Source organism: Tenrec ecaudatus, chromosome 5 (assembly GCF_050624435.1).
Source record: "Tenrec ecaudatus isolate mTenEca1 chromosome 5, mTenEca1.hap1, whole genome shotgun sequence".
Classification (NCBI taxonomy): Eukaryota; Metazoa; Chordata; class Mammalia; order Afrosoricida; family Tenrecidae; genus Tenrec; species Tenrec ecaudatus.
This window is the reverse complement of record NC_134534.1, coordinates 115,460,187-115,478,090: the sequence shown is the minus strand read 5'-3', so window position 1 is coordinate 115,478,090 and position 17,904 is coordinate 115,460,187. Positions and strand designations below refer to the sequence as shown.

General features: G+C 40.8%; 1 protein-coding gene and 1 pseudogene across 5 annotated transcripts in view; both read right to left on the bottom strand.

Annotated features, from left to right (window-relative positions):
- Positions 1-17,904, bottom strand: part of NAA35 (N-alpha-acetyltransferase 35, NatC auxiliary subunit) — a 106,252-nt gene that overhangs the window by 59,877 nt on the left and 28,471 nt on the right. For all 5 annotated transcript variants that reach the window (XM_075549859.1, XM_075549861.1, XM_075549860.1 and 2 more), the window contains exon 6: positions 199-366. In XM_075549859.1, coding sequence (XP_075405974.1) covers positions 199-366 — 168 coding nt within the window. The remainder of the gene's footprint in view (positions 1-198; positions 367-17,904) is intronic.
- LOC142448223 (ATP synthase F(0) complex subunit C2, mitochondrial pseudogene) lies at positions 5,966-11,827 on the bottom strand (annotated as a pseudogene).

The following is a 17,904-nucleotide window of genomic DNA, read 5'->3' as shown; positions in this document are numbered from 1 at the left end:
CAATAAATTAAACTTATACTAAGATGAGAAAAAACAACAGTTTCTTGGAGACAAGTAGCTGGCTTATATTTGTAAAGAGCACTGATATCACTTTCAAAACTATTTTTAAATACACATGTATCATTAGAATGTTAAAACACATCATAGTGAATATGGCAATCAATGAGCTCCAGGAGTTCTTAAATTATAAAATCTTACCTCTTCAAACACAGCAGCTTTATTTACTTTTTCCCTTGCAATGTCACAGATTTTCAGGATCCCGAGAGCAAAAGCTTTCATGGCAGGATCTTCAATAAAGTCTGGATTATGAATATAAAGGCACGTAAATACTGTCTGTGCCAAGGAATGGCCTTCCAACCAAGTGATCTATAAAGAAATGAAAGAATGTGCATGGTTAACAGTCATACAAAATGAAGTGTCTAAATTTAATCAGCATAGGGATGAGTGTCACAGACCCAAATAAATGTGTGTTTGATCATAAGATTTAAATGACAGTTAAAAGAAAGTCAGGAAAGCCAATCAGGCATCAGAAGACCCAAAGCCCTGTCACAAGGAAGGGACAAGCCAGCCAGGGTGCAGTATAGCACCAACAAAACACACAACATCCCTCTCGTTTTTAATGCTTCTCTCCCCCCTCCAACCATCCCCCGCAGCCCACCCACTTTCATAACCCTAGTTCTGTCTTACAAATCTAGTTAGACCGGAGCATGTACACTGCTACAGGTAAGAGCTCTCGACACACAGAATCCAAGACAGATAAACCGGACCAATATTGAGAGTAGCGATACGATGAGGGCAGGGGGAAGGGGCAGAGGGGATTGAGAAATGGGGAACCCATCTCAATGATCGACATATAAACACCCCCTCACACACAAACACAAGGAGACAAACAAACGTAGGTGAAGAGAGAGGATGATGAGAATAAAAATAATTTATCAATTATCAAGGGTTCACGAGCATGGGAGGGAGGGAGGGAAAAGGAGCTGATACCAAGGGCTCAAGTAGGAAGAAAAGGTTTTAGAAATGATGATGGCAACTTATATACAAATGTGCTTGATAAAACTGATGAATGGATTGTCTTAAGAGCCTTCAATAAAATGATCTATTTAAAAAAGAAAGAAAAGCCAAGAGTTAGAATTTACTTTCAACTGACTATAGTTTGTTTTTGTTTTCTGATGTTTAGTTGTTTTGTTTGTTTGTTTGCTTAATCACTTTATTGGGGGCTCTTACACCATTCCATACATCAATTGCATCAGGCATATCTGTACATATATTGCCATTATCATTTTCTAAACATTTACTTTCTTTTTTTGTAGCCAATGGTTTTATTTTATTTTTAATTTTTTTTCTTTAATCATTTTATTAGGGGCTCACACAACTCTTATCACAATCCATACATACATCAATTGTGTAAAGCATACCTGTACATTGCCCTCATCATTCTCAAAAAATTTGCTCTCCACTTAAGCCCTTGGCATCAGGTCCTCCTTTTTTCCCCTCCCTCTCGCTCCCCACTTCCTCATGAGCCCTTGATAATTTATAAATTATTATTTTGTCATATCTTGCCCTGTCCAACGTTTAGTTGTGTTTGACATTGCAAATACATTTGACTATGTGGATCATAACAAACTATGCATACCTTTAGGAAGAATAGGAATTCCAGGCCTTTGTACATGAAGTCTTCAGTTTGTACTCTTTATTTGTAAACGCTTAAATTATCTTATTTTTAATAATCTATATATATTTCTATATATCACAGATTGTTAATGAATCTCCCTGCAATTTTGATTTCGTTTTCTCATGCACATAGTACAACTTCTTAAATTTTATGCTCAGCAAGCAGATTGAATAGTATGGTGAGAGAGTACAACACTGGCAAACAACTTCCATGATCTGAAACCAATGCAGAATTATCCTTTCCCTGCCTCTTTGTGTAACTACTTCCACCTTTTGTCCCTGGATTTCCTTGTATCCAAGTTTCAGAATTGGCAATTTTCTGATTTTATATATATCTTGCAATTTTAGGGTTTCACCGAGTATTTACAAGGCAGAAACCATCATTTATTGAAAAATAGTTGAATTTTCCATTTTTAAAAAAAAATCATTTTACTGGGGGTTCGTACAACTCTCATCACAATCCATACATCCATCCATTGTGTCAAGCACATTTGTACAGTTGTTGCCATCATCATTCTCAAAACATTTGCTTTCTACTTGAGTCCTTGGTATCAGCTCATTTTCTCCTCCCTTCCCTTCTCCCTCCTCCATGAACCCTTGATAATTTATAATTCTCTTGTCAAATCTTACACCATCTGACGTCTCCCTTCACCCACTTCTCCACTGTTCGTCCCCTAGGGAGGAGGTTATATGTAGATCCTTGTAATCTGTTCCCCCTTTCTCCCTCACCTTCCCTCCACCCTCCTGGTATTGGCACTCTCACCACTGGTCCTACGGGGTTCATCTGTCCTGAATTCCATGTTTCCAGTTCCTATCTGTACCAGTGTACATCCTCCAGTCCAGCTGGATTTGTAAGGTAGAACTAGGATCATGATAGTGAGGATGAGGAAGCATTCAAGAAGTAGAGGAAAGTTGTATGTTTTATCATTGCTACAGTGCACCCTGACTGACTTGTCTCCACCCCGCGATTCTTCTGCAAGGGGATGTCCAATTTCCCACAGATGGGCCCTGGGTCCCTATTCCGCACTCCCCCTCATTAACAATGATATGGTTTATGGGGTTGTTGTTGTTTTTTTGTTTGTTTCCTGGTCTTTGATGCCTGGTACCTGATCCTTCGACACCTTGTGATCTCACAGGCTGGTATGCTTCTTCCATGTGGGCTTTGTTGTTTCTCAGTTAGATGGCCCCTTGTTTATTCTTCCAGCCTATAGGACCCCAGATGCTATACCTGTTAACAGCCGGGCACCATCAGCTTTCTTCACCAGTTTTGCTTATGCACCCACTTTGTCCTCAGTGATCAAGTCAGGACAAGCTGGTGAGCTTCTTACATGTGGGTTTTGTTGTTTCTCAGCTAGATGGTTGCTTGTTTCTACTCAGAGCAGCAATACATAGAGAGGACCACAGGGCCAGCCTCACCACGGGACACAGCATTCCTCAATGACCCATAGCAACATTGGGGACAACACTAGAGGCACACAGTGGGAATTGTGCCCGCCCTGAGCTCACTACACTGAGCCTCTGGGGGCATGCAGCAGAACAGTGGGAGGAGTAGAGAAATGAAGTCCCCAGTGATAGATGTGGGGTCAAGGCATGGCACCCCATCTGACTTGACTGGAAAGCTCTCGTGAAGCACAAATAGACCCTGAACTATTTATAGGTGTTTTTTTTGTGTGTGGTATTGTTGTTGTAGCTATTGTTTTACTTTCTAATGTTGCTTCGTTGTACTCAGTCTTGTGATGGCACATGTCTACCTGAAGGGGTAAAGGTATGGGAGAAGGGGGGGCAGGGGAAAGGAAGTGGGTGTTAACAAACCCAGGGACAAGTGATCCAAAATCAGTGGCAAGGAGGTTTGTAAGAGGTCTGGCAGGGCTGGATCAAGGGCAATGTAAACAAGAGGAATTCCTAAAACCCAACTGAAGGCTGAACATGATAGTGGGACAAGAGAAAAGTACAAAGGAAGAGAGGAAAGAAATAGGAGGCAAAGGGTAGTTATAGAGATCTAAATACAGACATATACAGATGTAAATATATTTATATATGATGAGGGGGAAATGGAAATAAGATCTATGTACATATATTTATAGATTTAGTACGAAGGAAACAGATGGACAGTGAGCCCCTGCTCAAGTACTCCCTCAACACAAGAACACTTTGTTCTAATAATTCAGCAGTCTGAGATGCTCACCTTCCTGGCACAATCGCTGAAGACAATGAGTATACAAGCAAATATGGTGAAGAAAGCTGATGGTGCCCACTGCTGTAGGAACAAGCAGCAGAATGGGCACAAGCTCAGGCTTGGAGGACATTCAGTCTCCCGGCCAGGGTAGCCAGAAAGCCTAACTGGTGTGAATGAACCATACACCAACCTCTCTTGGGGTTTATATTGAGGGTCACTTTGCCAGAGGAAACCTCCCATCAGTAGGGATCAAACTGTTAACGGTGGGGGAAGGAGATGTTGTCTACTGAGAGACTGTCATGCATAGCTAGGACAAGTTCTCCTAGGCAGGGATGAGGGATTCTGATGGGAAAGTCAAGTCAGGAGAGGGGAAAGGGAGCAAACACATTTGGACGTGTACAAATGCATGTCTGTTGGTAGGAAAAGCCGGAGGACTGACCTCCAGTTGGGAGAAAGGATGATTGAAAATGCGTGTGGGGACTCTAAGGTGGGGAGTGTTCCTGGTGGTATGCACTGAATGGGCCACATTGACCTGTGCTTCTGGGCACACCCTGGAGACTCAGGGCACGTGGCATACTCCAGAGGCTGCATCAGTGTAATCCGATGTGGAAAACCCACTGGATAAACTGGACTCTGTACTTCAGACACGCTTGTGGACTTAAGGACTTAAGACTGAAAATTCATAATGCCTGAGGAATGGAAGTCAGCTAATCCATGATTGTTGAACTGTTTTGTAGGCGAACAAACAAGGTATTATTCCATTAATATCTCTAAACAAGCAGCCATCTAAGTGAGAGGTCAACGAAGTCCACGTGGCTGAAGCACACTCAACATCAGTCACTGAAGGAGAGTAAATCATACAATATCAGGACCTAAATTGTGAAAATCTGATTTGCAGAAGGACATGGATGATAAGTGGGAGCCCAAGATACATTTGTGAGATCTACAGAGAAAATAAGCCTCTGGTGATTTTCCTCTATCCATAATAGAGAGATGGGAGGAAAGTGGTTACCAGATAGAGTGCACTGGAGACATGACTATAGAAGATAAAAATGATAAACCTGATTTGAATGGTTAAAACCTTGCCAGTTGACCCCTCCTCTGATGCACATTAGGCCTGATCTGGTTATCAACATTTTCGTATATTTTTGCATTTTGTTTACATTGGGGTTTACCTCATGTGTTATGTCATCTTGGATTTTTGTAATGTTTTCCTGTTTTTCAGTATATGAAAATGAGGATTGATGAATCTATAGGGACAGCAAGTAGAATAAGGGTTTCTGGTGGATACAGTGGTGGGGGGGGGACGGGGGGAGTTAAAAGGGAGCTGATGGCAGGGAGTTAAAGAAGGAAGAGAATGTTTTGAAATTGATTGTACAATACTGCTTGATGTGACTAATCTTTGGAATTATATGTTATCTGCTTTAACTCCCAATAAAGTGGTTTTAAAAAAACATTCATTTTATTTAAAATAAAGTTGTTGCCGATTAATGAAAACAGTGAAGGGGAAATACATGTGGAGTAAGCCTGTGATGAGTCCCCTACGACCATTTCAAGGGTGTGAACTGCCTTACTAACATACAGAGTACATTGAAAGTGGATGACTGTAGGTGTAGGTTACATTTTAACACTTTAGTATTTGAGCTCCATTTTAAATTTTCGTTTTTATCACCTACATACTCAAGTATAAGCCAACCGGTTTATCAGCCGAGGCACCTAATTTTACCACAAAAACTGCATTAAAATGTGCTGGAAAAACAGCTTACACACGAGTATATACAGTATTTCTTTCTTTTCAATTAAGGTTTTTCTCAATTTTGTTATTGTTAGATTATGAAATCCAGGCTGGGTAAATCTATAGAGGCAGTAACTGATTTAATGGTTTCTTGGGGGTATGACGGGAGGTTGAGAGGAAATGGGGAGCTAATCATAACGTGTACAAGAGAAAGGAAAATATTCTAAAGCTGACTGTGGTAATGATTTACAACTCTTCTTGATATGATGGCTCTATGAATTATATGACGTGGATTATGTGGCAAAACTTTTTAAAAAAAGAAATCAAACGATATATAGTATTAGACAAATCTTCTGTACACACCTCTTTAAAGAGTTGCTCTGAAAAATCACTTCATAAGCAAGTTGAGAAGTGAAAAAGAGAAGACCCTTGAGGACACACACTGAAATAGTAGCTGCAATAGTGTGCTTAAGGACAATTATAAGAATGCTGAAGGGATGGGAAAGTATTTCTTGTGTTGTACAAAAAGCTGGTGCCAACTAGACAGTATTACACAGCACTACAGAGTCATCTACCATCAATGGGAAGCATTCACAGATATAATGAAATTTGTAATCTATTTATAAACTACTGAATTACATTAGAGAACCACCTTATGAGGGACTAAACAGTCAATCAATGAGATCAATAAAATCTACAAAGTAGAAAATCATTTAAAAATTAACAGGATCCCTAGACATTTACTGAATTTTTCTTTTAATAATTTTTTGTTGTTGAGACTATATACAGAATATACACCAAATTCAACAACCACTACATTTATACACAATTCTGTGACAGTGATTACATTTAAGTAGTGTACCCTTTTTACCTTCCTTTTCCAAAGTGTTCCTCCCTCATCAATATAAACTCATCACTCCTTATTGCTTAATATTCCAACTAATTGTTAACAATCAATCTCATAGAAAGATCTTAAAAGAGCACAAAGCTCAAAGGAGATTTTTTACAATTATCTGGGTTTAAGGTTTACAGATTATCCCAAGGCAAGTTTCCAGGGTTCCTCTAGTCTCTATGGCTCCAGAAATTCTAGAGTTCGTAAGAATTTTAAATCACTTCTATTTAATCCCTATCATCGCTAGTGTAATCATGAACATCATCTCTGCTAAACTATTAAAATACACGATTCAATGTTCAACAATTCAATACTGCCCAACACAGGAATATCTCCAAAACACAAAGATTCAATTCCATTTTCTTGAGTGGTGCCATATGCTAGGTACTATGTGCTAGGAGCTAGAAATACCAATGACAACCACAAGTGAGTCTCCATTATAACCATTAAATCAATAGCCACGTGAGTTAACTATGAGAGATGTTCCCATATATTTTGGCCTATTTTTTGTAATGATTTCAGGAAGATTTTTTTCTCCTCTCACACGTAAAGAAATGGAATTGGTTTGCCCAAGTTTACAGCTATTTTTACAATTGAAATGACTCACTGCCATCAAGTCAACTCTGACTCAAAGCAACCCAACAGTCTAAGTGGCATCAGCACTTAATAGCCCAAGTATTCTCCAAGAGAGCAAGAATACATACACTTGATGCATCATAAAATGAGAAATACACATGAAAATACAATGTGTGCATTTGGTATTACTAGTGTGCAGAAAAATTACCAGACTAATATCCAACTTTCTATTAAAGCCCAAGGAGCTCTGATGGTGTAGTGTTTATACATTGGGCTGAATTCTGCATTACTTGGTACTTCAAACCAAGGAAAGGGTTTTCTACTCCCATAAATGGTGAGTTTCAGAAACCCATGGTGTGTGTGTGTGTGTGTGTGTGTGTACACACATGCGCATATGTTACGAGTCAGCTCCTACTCATAGTGACCCTATGCACAGCAGAATGAGCCACTGTACAACGAAATGAAGCACTTGTGTTAATCCATCTCCTTGAGGACCTTCCTCTCCTTCACTGGCCCTCCACTTTAACAAGCAAGATGTCCTTCTCCAGGGACTGATCTCTCTGAACAACAAGTGCACAGTATATAAGACAAAAATTTTGCCATCTTAAAATTGTCCTTTTAGTAGTCCATATTACTTTCAATATTCTTCTCCGGTACCACAATCCAACTGCATCTATTCTTCTTCAGTCTTCCGGATACAATGTCCAACTTTCACATGCATGTGAGGCAATGGAGTCAGGCGCACCTGGGTCAGGCGCACCTTAGTCCTCAAAGTAACATCACTGCTCTATAATACTCTAAAGAGGTCTTCACATTTATACTGCTTGATGTGATAAAACAATTAAATGAAGCATCTGTATTAACTACCAACAAAATGGTTTTGGTGCGGGGGGAAACGGAGGTCTTATGCAGCAAATGGACCTAAGGATACATCTTTTGATCTCGTGACTGCTGTTTCCATGAGCATTGATTGTGGAATCAAGCAAGACAACATTCTTGACTTCAATCTCTACTTCATTTATCATACTATCTATTTATTGGTCCAGTTATAATGATTTTGGTCTTCTCTGCATTGAGTCATAATCCACAAGGATGGCTGCAAACTTTGATTTTCATCAGCAAGTGATTCAATTCCTCCTCACTTTCAGCAAGCAAGACTGTGTTATCTGTATATCCAAGGTTAATAAAACAATTGTGATGCCACATTCTTCCTCATATAATCCAAATTCTGATGATTTGCTCAGCATAAAGATTGAACAAGTATGGTGAGAGGATACAATCCTGACACCCACCATTCCTGATTTTAAACCATTAAGTATCCTTTTGGTCTGTTCTCACAACTGCCTCTTGATCCATGTACAAGTTCCTCATGAGCATAATTAAAGATTCTGGAATTCCTATTCTTCTAAAGATTATTGTTTATTATGGTCCACACAGTCAAATGTCTTTGCGTAGTCTTTGAAACATAAGTAATCATCTTTCTAGTATTCTTTTGAGCCAAGATCCATCTGATATCAGCTATGATATCCCTTATTCTAGGTCCTCTTGTGAATCCAGACTGAACTTCTGGCAGTTCCCTGTCAATTTACTGTTGCAACCACTGTTGAATGATCTTCAACAAGTTTATTTGTTGTGCAATATCACTGATATTGTTCTATAGTTTGAGTATTCTGTTGAGTCACCTTTCTTTGAAATGGCACAAATATAGATCTTGTCCAGTAAGTTGGGCAAGTAGCTGTATTCCCAATTTTCTGCATAGACGACTGAGTGCTTCCAGTGCTTCTTTAGATGGCTGAAACATTTCAATTGGTATTCCAGCAATATGTGGGGCTTTGTTATTTACTAATACATTCAGTGCTATTTGAACTTCTTTCAGCACCAATGGCTCTTGCTCATATGCTACCTCCTAAAAAATGGTGGAATGTTGACTCTTTGGTACAGTGAGTATGTATTCGTTCCATCTCCTCTTAATGCTTCATGCATCATTCAATATTTTCCCATATAATTTTTCAGCATTGCTACTCAAGGACTGAATTTTTTCTTGAGTTCTTTCAGTTTCAGATATGCTGAGTGTGCTAGACAAAGTTCTCTAAAGAAAGAAGACCAGGACACTTATATCTATATACAGCACGAAGAAATATAATAGCTAATTAGTCCACAAGGCAGTACAGAGGGCTTTATTCAATCCACTTCCATGGAAACATAATATACTGGAAGTCCTTCAAATCACCAGGGCTGCTGGGTCAAAGGTCAAGGAAGCAGACAGTTGAGTTTTCCACAGAGCAATGTAGGCAGTCCAGCTACAGACACCAAACAGCAGGGCAGGTCACCAACAGTCAGCCAGATGACAGGATCTGACAATCCCCAGCTCAAGAGATGTATACACCAGCAGTATAGCGAAACAGGTCTTGAAGGAACCTTAAACTCTAGCGACATGGTCCGTGGGTTGGGTGTCCTACAGATAGTGTAGCTCGTAAGTTGAGGCAGAGAACTAGCTAATGAAGCTCACAATGGTCCGACCATCAGAGCAAGAGAGAAAAAAAGGTGTTTCCCGCCTCCAAAGAGGAAAATACAGGATTTCCCAGAATTTTTAAAGGTCATGCCCACACAGAGGCCTCATTGGCTATGATCCGACTGACAGAATACTCTACCCCTTCACTCATAATCCTCTCAAATTGACACTAGATTATGTAACTACCACACTGATCATGTTCTTTACTTTTTATTTTCTAATTCTAGGTCTTTGAACATTTCATTATAATATCTGCCTTTTTCTACTTGAGCTGCCCTTCGAAATTTTCTATTCAACTCTTTGACTTCATCCTTTCTTCCATCTGCTTTAGTTTCTCTATGAACAAGAGCAAGTTTCAGAGTCTCCTCTGGCGGGTACTTTAATCTTTTCTTTCTTTCTTGTCTTTTTAATGACCTTTTGTTTTCTTCATTAATGATGGTCTTTTTTTTTAACATCTTTATTAATACAGTATTTATTTGTCTTCCCTCTGTCAAACCCTGAGCCAATTTCTTTCCTCGGGCTGCCTGGGGAGGTGCAGGGAAAGCAGACATATAGAGCAGACGAGGCGCGGGACAGAGAACTCTGGGAGGTGAAGCAGGCTCCTTCACATGGCGAAGAGGATGAGGAAGGCCACCATCAGGCAGAAAAGCCCCATGGCCTCCGAGATGGCGAAGGCCAGGATGGCGTAGAAGAGCTGCTGCTTCAGAGAAGGGTTCCTGGCATAACCAATGATGAGGCTCCCAAACACAGTCCCAATGCCAGCTCCAGAGCCGGCGACTCCAACTGTGGCAGCCCAGGCCCCAATGAACTTGGCAGCTGTATCAATGTCCCTGGAGACGGCGCTGGTTTGGAAGCTGCGACTAGGGATGCGTGAGGTCAGGGGACGTGGGGCTGTCCAGCTGCTGAAGCGCATGTCTGTCAGTGTCTCAGGCTGTTTCTGCACCAAAACAGACAGTGGTCGGCTAAGCAGCTGGGAGGTGCTCCTGACCAGGGAAGGGGTGGAGACGAATTTGGCGCAGGCATACATTTTTAGGGGGTGAGGGGCAGTAGCGAGGAGCGAGCTGCTCCTAGTGCAGAGAAGACAAAGAGCCATTAATGATGGTTTGATGTCCTCCTACGGTTTATCAGGTCTTCTGTCATTAGTGTTCAATACGCAAATCTATTTCTGAGATATTCTTGAAATTCAAATGGAATAGACTCAAGGTTGTATTTTGACTCTCGTGAATTTATTTTCATTTTTTTCAGCTTTATTCTGAACTTACACATGAACAATTGATGGTCTGTCCCATAGTTGTCCCCTGGTCTTATTTTAGCTGCTGATATTGAGCTTCACCATTGTGACTTCCCACAGATATAGTCAATTTGATTTTTGCGTAATCCATCCGAGAAAGTCCATGTACAAGGGGGTAACCCAAAAAAAACCTAAATTCTTTTTTCAAAGCTATGCATTTAGTTTTGTTTTACAAAACAACCAATCAACTTCAAAGTACTCTCCTTTACACTTAATACATTTGCCAAATCTGCGATTCCATTCTTAGGAAAAATTTTTCAAACTCATCCATTTGGATGACTAATAGCACCTCCCTCATTTTTAATTCACCTCTTCTACGTCATCAAATCATTGTCCTTTCAAGCCCCTCTTCATTCACAGAAACAAACAAAAAAAATCACACCAAGCAAGGTCAGGTGAGTCAGGTACATGGGCCAAGAGGGGCATGCTGTTTTTCCCAAAAAACTGGCACACTGAGATGGCTGCATAAGCAGGTGCATTGTCACCTGACCTGGTGGAACGAAGTCCAAATGCACTGTCCCCCTATCAAAAAAAACAACAACAACAAAACAGCATCTTGATCTTTGATTTCAGTTGATGTGCTTTTTTGGATGAGATGATGATGGCATCTTCCACTAGATTGATATCTGCTTACGAGGTCTTAAGAATACTACCATGTCTCATCACCATTAAGAACTTAAAAGAAAAAAAAAGTCTGGGTCACTTCAGAGATGTTCTTTTAAAGCATGGCATGTTACCACTCTTTTCCTGGTCAGTCAGAACCTGAGGTACAAATTACACAGCAACCCTTTCACATTCCCAAATCTTCTGTTAAAACTTGCTGAACCGAGCTCCAAGATGGTCCAGATAACTTCCCCATCTCTTCAATGGTCTGCCATCAGTCTTTGAGCACAAGTGTACAAATTTTGTCCACATTTCCAGCCATGCGGGAAGTTGAGACATCCAGAAGGAGGTTTGTCATCAGTCAACATTTCACCTATTATAAAAGGAGAAAACCACTTATACACCCGAGCTTTTCCCATAGCTCTGTCCTTGTTAAACATAACAGTTTACATGGCATTTTTCCTCATCAGAAATTTCACAGCCACATACTGATCTCTTAATAGGCCATCACAAAAAAAGGTTTAAGCAAAACTGCTTTTCTGAAAAAAATGCACTGTGACTTTGAGGAAGTTGCTCAATGAAAAAATGCATACTATGAAAGGTTTGCCCAGCAGAGCTTTTTTCCCTTGTATATTGTCACCTTTTGTGTTATTGAAAAAGGTATTTGCTATAAACAAGCAGTTGGTTTTGCAGAATTTTTTCATGCAATCTCCAGAATCAGTTCTATCACCACGTCTATTTTTTCCAACTACTCTTCCTCCCTGTTTTCAAAATTTGCATTCCATTCACCAATAATTATCATTGCATCTTGATTGCATGTTAGATGAATTTGGACTGAAGTTTTGGGCAGAATTTTTCAATTTCTTCATCACTAGCTTTTGTGGTTGATGCATTAAGTTGAGTAATAGTTATATTGATTGAATTTCCTTGAAAGCAGATAGCTATAACCCTATCACAGACAATATTATATATTTGGATGAATTCAGCAAGATCCTTTCTGACAATGAATGCCACACCATTCCTCTTATGTTATTCCCAGCAAAGTAAATCATGACTTTTAAATTCAAAATAACTAATGCCCGTCAAATTTAGCTTACGAATGTATTGGACATTACATTAGTGATCTTTTCGGTTCCATTTCATTTTCAACAACTTCCAATTTTCCTGGATTCCTACTTCCCACTAACCAAGTTCCTATTATTAGATTTTTACAGCTCTTTCTCCTTACCTTGAGGTGTGACCCAACAGCAAATGAACTCACGTCATCATGGTTGACTACAACTCGGAAAAGTCAGCTCTTCCTCAGTCACAATGAGTGCCTTTGGACCTGAGGGGCCTATCCTATGGCACTGTCTCTGACAAAGTTGTTTCCTTTGTGTAGGTCTTTAGCATCTGTCAATGCTTTGAAGCTATGCGTAAGGTTTTCAGTGGCTTCTTCCTCGAATTGTCTGCATAGCTTCCAGCACCACAGCAACACACAGCCAGCACAGTATGACAAACTTACAGACAAGTGGTGGAAACACTTAAAAAGTGTTCTAGGAAAATCATTCTCATAGAGACTCTAAAGGAAAGGCTAGAATTGCCTCTGTGGGTTTCCAAGAATCCCCTCTTTTTCTTTTAAGTAGCTTCTAGTGCAGCGGTTCTCAACCTGTGGGTCGCGACTCCTTGGGGGGTAGCAAAATTAGTTATGAAGTAGCAATGAAAATAATGTTATGGTTGGGGGTCACCACAACATGAGGAACTGTATTAAAAGGTCACGGCATTAGGAGGTTGAGAACCACTGTTCTAGTGGTTTTGAACTACTGGCCTTGAGGTAAACAGCCCAACAAGTAACCCATAAGCCAACAGGGTTCCTAGCCTGAGGTATGATGAATCAGAATAGACTTGATGGCAATAAGTTATTATTATTAAAGAATATCACAGACTTTCCTGAACCTTGGCAAAAATTTCCCTTTACTTCAATTGCCTTTCCCTCCCTCTTCACCACTTTCATTATTTAAACATTTTTCTATGACTATAAGCTGTTCGTAATTCCTCAGGCTTCATGTTTTCACACTGTCATGCCTATGAAACATACTCTCTTTGGCTATCACATGACTACTATTTTTAGTGTCTGGTGCCAGTCAGCATCACTTCCTTTCTACATAGCTTTTTCTTACTATCTCTACTCTCTGTTCCCATAAAACCATTATAAAATCATTTGCATTTTATCAGAATTGTTATCATGACCTGTCTTCAACAATCCACCCAGTCTCTCTTCCCTATCTCACCAGGTAGGTCCCAAGATGGTTAAGGTACAGGGCTAGCCAAAAAATCTCTAACTCCAACCAAATGAAAATTTCCTGCATGAGTAAGAGAGTGGGGAAGATACTGACGAAGTCACCTCTTAGTTATTGTAAACAGGATTCCCTGTAACAGAATGCCATTCTGTTTTATAAAGTGAGTCCTCTGAAACTCAGGTGGGATCTCATTACCATCAAGAGTCAGGAGGGGAGCCCATCCTCTGGCTCCTAGATCCCTAGCTAGTGAACCTCCTTTAATTTAAAATCTGCTTTTAACATCAGAGGATCTAACATCAGAGGAGCGTTGGTGGGATGAGGAGCTAGAACACAGAACAGAGTGGTGGACTTCCCACCCCATGGAACAAGCAAAGCTGAGTGCTCTTGTGCAGAAGGCTGGCTTATGAAGTTAGGTGTCTCTGGGAACTTTGAAAAACTGAAGTTGCTGACCCACAGTAATAGCTGAATGCCTTCAGGCTCAGACTTACTGGAGTAGGGTGCCCTCTGGGTAATTCATTAGCAGACCTGGAAGAACTTTGTAACATGTCCTGATAAACAAGTATATCTTGAGTATTTCTCATGTATATTAAAACTTATCAACTTCCATAATAAACCCTATAATCATGAATATGTAGAGATCAAATAGAGAATACTAATTAAGACAATGCATGAGGCTATCAGCTGCTAAACAAAAGGTCATTGATTTAAACTTAGCAACTGTTCTATAGATGAAAGATGTGGCAGTCTGCTTCTGTAAAGACTGCTATTGTTCGGTGCTACAGAATTGGTTCTGATGTAGATGTGAAACAGAAGGACCTAGTCCTGCATCACCCAGACAATCATTGTTATGTTTGAGCCCATTTTTGCAGCCACTGTGTAATCATGCTGAGGTTCTTCCCCTTTTAGGCTCACCCTCTACGTTTGCTGTCCTCTAGTTGCTTGCCTCTCCTGATATTATCACATGTCCTAAGTAAATGACATCTCATTATCCCTTCTAAGGAGTACTCTAGCTACACTTCTTCCAAGACATATTCGACCATTCTTCTGGCAGTCCAGAATGTTCTTCATCAAAACCAAAAGTCAAAGGCATTAATTTTGTCTGTTTTCCTCATTCACTGTCCAGGCTTCATGTACATAGTTATATCCTTGAGGGGTTTTTTTTTGTTTTGTTTAACTCTTTAAAGAAATAATTCACGGCAGATTAGTCCAAATAATACCTTGACTTCTTGACTGCAGCTTCCATGGATACTGTCTCAGGCTCGGTTCTCTAGTATCAGCAGTTTATTTTATTTATATACAGAGATTTATCTCAAGGAAATGACTACTGTGGTTGCAGAGGCTAGCAAGTTCCAAATCTGTGGGTCAGATCTAAGGCTGGAGACTTCTGAATCACATTAACTGCAGGAGCTGGTGAACCCAAGATCAGGTCAACTGGAAAGTTTCTGTCTACACAAGTGGATGAATCCAAGGCAAGTAAGAGAGCAGGCTACTTTCTCAAGTCCAAAAACTAGGTCAGATGATGAGCCAGACACACAATTCAAATCCAGCAAAGAATAAGAAAGTTTTGCCAGCATATCTACATATATTAGATGCAAATCACAGTCCTGAGGAAACTCACTTTTAGTTGACTGTCGCTGAAGCAGATCTCATAATGGAGTAGCTATTACATTATATAGATTTCATCAAGGGTGATGACCACATAACTGCCAAACCACTGAGAATGATAGCCCAATCAAGTTAACACACAACAGTACCATCTCAGACACTGATTAGGGAGCAAAGTACAACGAAATCCTTAGCCAGTCTTTTCTCCACTTATCATGATGCTGCCTTGTGTTAGATAACCAGGATACAGACAGGGGGTTGTCCCTTCCATGCCTGTGAAGGCCCCCATAAAGGAGGTTGGGAAGAAATCAGGCGTCCATTAGACACCTATGATGACCTCTTAACTGAGCATGCTCCAACTCAAGCCCCCAGCCAGGTGGGCAGTACACCTGGGCGGCTCAAACTAGGCCAATTTGGGCTTAACTCAGCCAATGAGGTTAACTAATACCTTCAACCATTCCTCTCCAGTCAGAGGTTTGAAATACCCTGGAGCAGTGGTTCTCAACTTTCCTAATGCTGTGACCCTTAATACAGTTCCTCATGCTGTGGTGACACCCCCCACCCCCAACCATATAATTATTTCCGTTGCTACTGCATAACTGTAATTTTGCTACTGTTATGAATCAGGCGACCCTGTGAAAAGGTCTTTCGACTCCCAAAGGGGTCTCAACCCACAGGTTGAGGACTGCTGCCCTGGAGGCAAGAAGGCCAGTCCCTTTTTACCCTGCTTCTGGGCAGAATCAGGTGGAGGTAGGAGGCGCACAGGCGCTGCCTAGGCGGGTCCCCCCAGTACCCACTCTGGGCCTGCATGGAACCCGCATGTGCCCAACCGAGCCTATTTTGGGCCCACAGCCTCTCTCTCTTTCTCTCTCTCCTCACTCTCCCCTCCAGCACCCGTTCGTGCTGTGTCACACTCACTCTCTCTGGCCTCAGTTCCACACAGGTGGGTGCACTGTTCCATGAGACTGCTCATGTCTGGTTATGAACTTCAGCGCAGCTTCTGCATGGCTTGGCACACTTCCCTGAAATTGTGTGTATCCTTTTGAGACTATAAACTTGAAATTTGTTCCATCCTTCATAAAAACCCACTGTGATTCTAAACGGGCTTTGGCATGAATTTTTTCTCCTGCAAAGTCAAGAAACGAGGTATTACCCCCTCGAGAACCCTCAGTTATTGCTCCAATTGCAAACTTTTTGTAGTCTTTTATCTTCATCAGTAAGTGCTCTAAGTTCTCTTTCATTTTCAGAAAGGAATACTGGGTTACCTGCTTATCACTTATCTTTCCATTAAAATTATAGCCTTGGAAACCCTATGGGGCAGTTCTACGATCCTATAAGGCTGCAGTGAATCAAAATTGATTTGACACACCAGCATTATAAATTACTCAGGAATAATAATGACAGATTTGAAAGGAAGGGGCAGCTTTGGAGACAGAATTAGGATTCTATGTCCAAGTGTAGAAAACCAAGGATCAGGAAGAGAATGTGGCCAAATCTGAACACTCATAATTAAGAGACTGGGTGGCCGATTCTGGTGCAGGAAGGCTTTCACTTATGTGAGATGGAGATGAATCTCAGTCACATGCTCCAGACTAAAAATCATCCCCACAATAGTGCTACTTCGAAGATGCTTCTTACAAGCACAAGGCTGCTTATTATATGTCTGTCCTTCCCAAAGTAAAGCCATCTCCTTTTTGATACTTATCACAGCTAATACTGATCAAAGACCCTTCCGCTGAAGAGAGCTCTGGGACATCCAAGGTTGAGCCAGCTCAGGGGAACCCAAGGTTAAGCCGCCATATTAACTGTAGTGCCTGTCCACCTTATTATATATGCGCTTACTGGGGCTTGCTAGCCCCAAGACTCTATAAGCCTGTTAAGAGACTACAGTCACTCTCTTTCTTGATCCTGACATCAGGAAAGCTAAGCACACCCTGCATGTTTTGTTTGTCTCACCATTTTTCAATTACGTGACTGCTCCTCAGGAGCTCGCGGTTGTAAGGCTGAACCTTACATCTCAGCAATATAATTCTAGGCAAACCAGGCATAGCAGATAACTAATATAACTGATGAGACCTAAGTAAAATATATACATACAATACGAAGGTAGTCAACAAACGCAGGGACAAGGGAACAAAAGACCTAAAATAGATGGTGAGGAGGGAATAGGATGCCTGGTGGGGCTTGATCAAGGGCAATGTAGCCGAGAGGAATTACTGAAACCCAAATGAGGGCTGAACAGGATCATGGGACATGAGGAAAGTAAAACAGAGGAAAGAACCAGGAGGCAAAGGACATTTAGAGAGATCTAAATACAGGCATGTACATATGTAAACATATTTATATATAACGATAGGGAAATAGAGATCTATGTGCATATATTTATATGTTAGGTATTAAGGTAGCAGACAGACATTGGGTCTCTACTCAAGTACTCCTTCAACACAAGAACACTTTGTTCTAAAAACCCAGCATTTTGTGATGCTCACCTTCACTACATGATCACTGAAGACGAAATGGCTGCATAAGCAAATGTGGTGAAGAAAGCTGACGGTGCC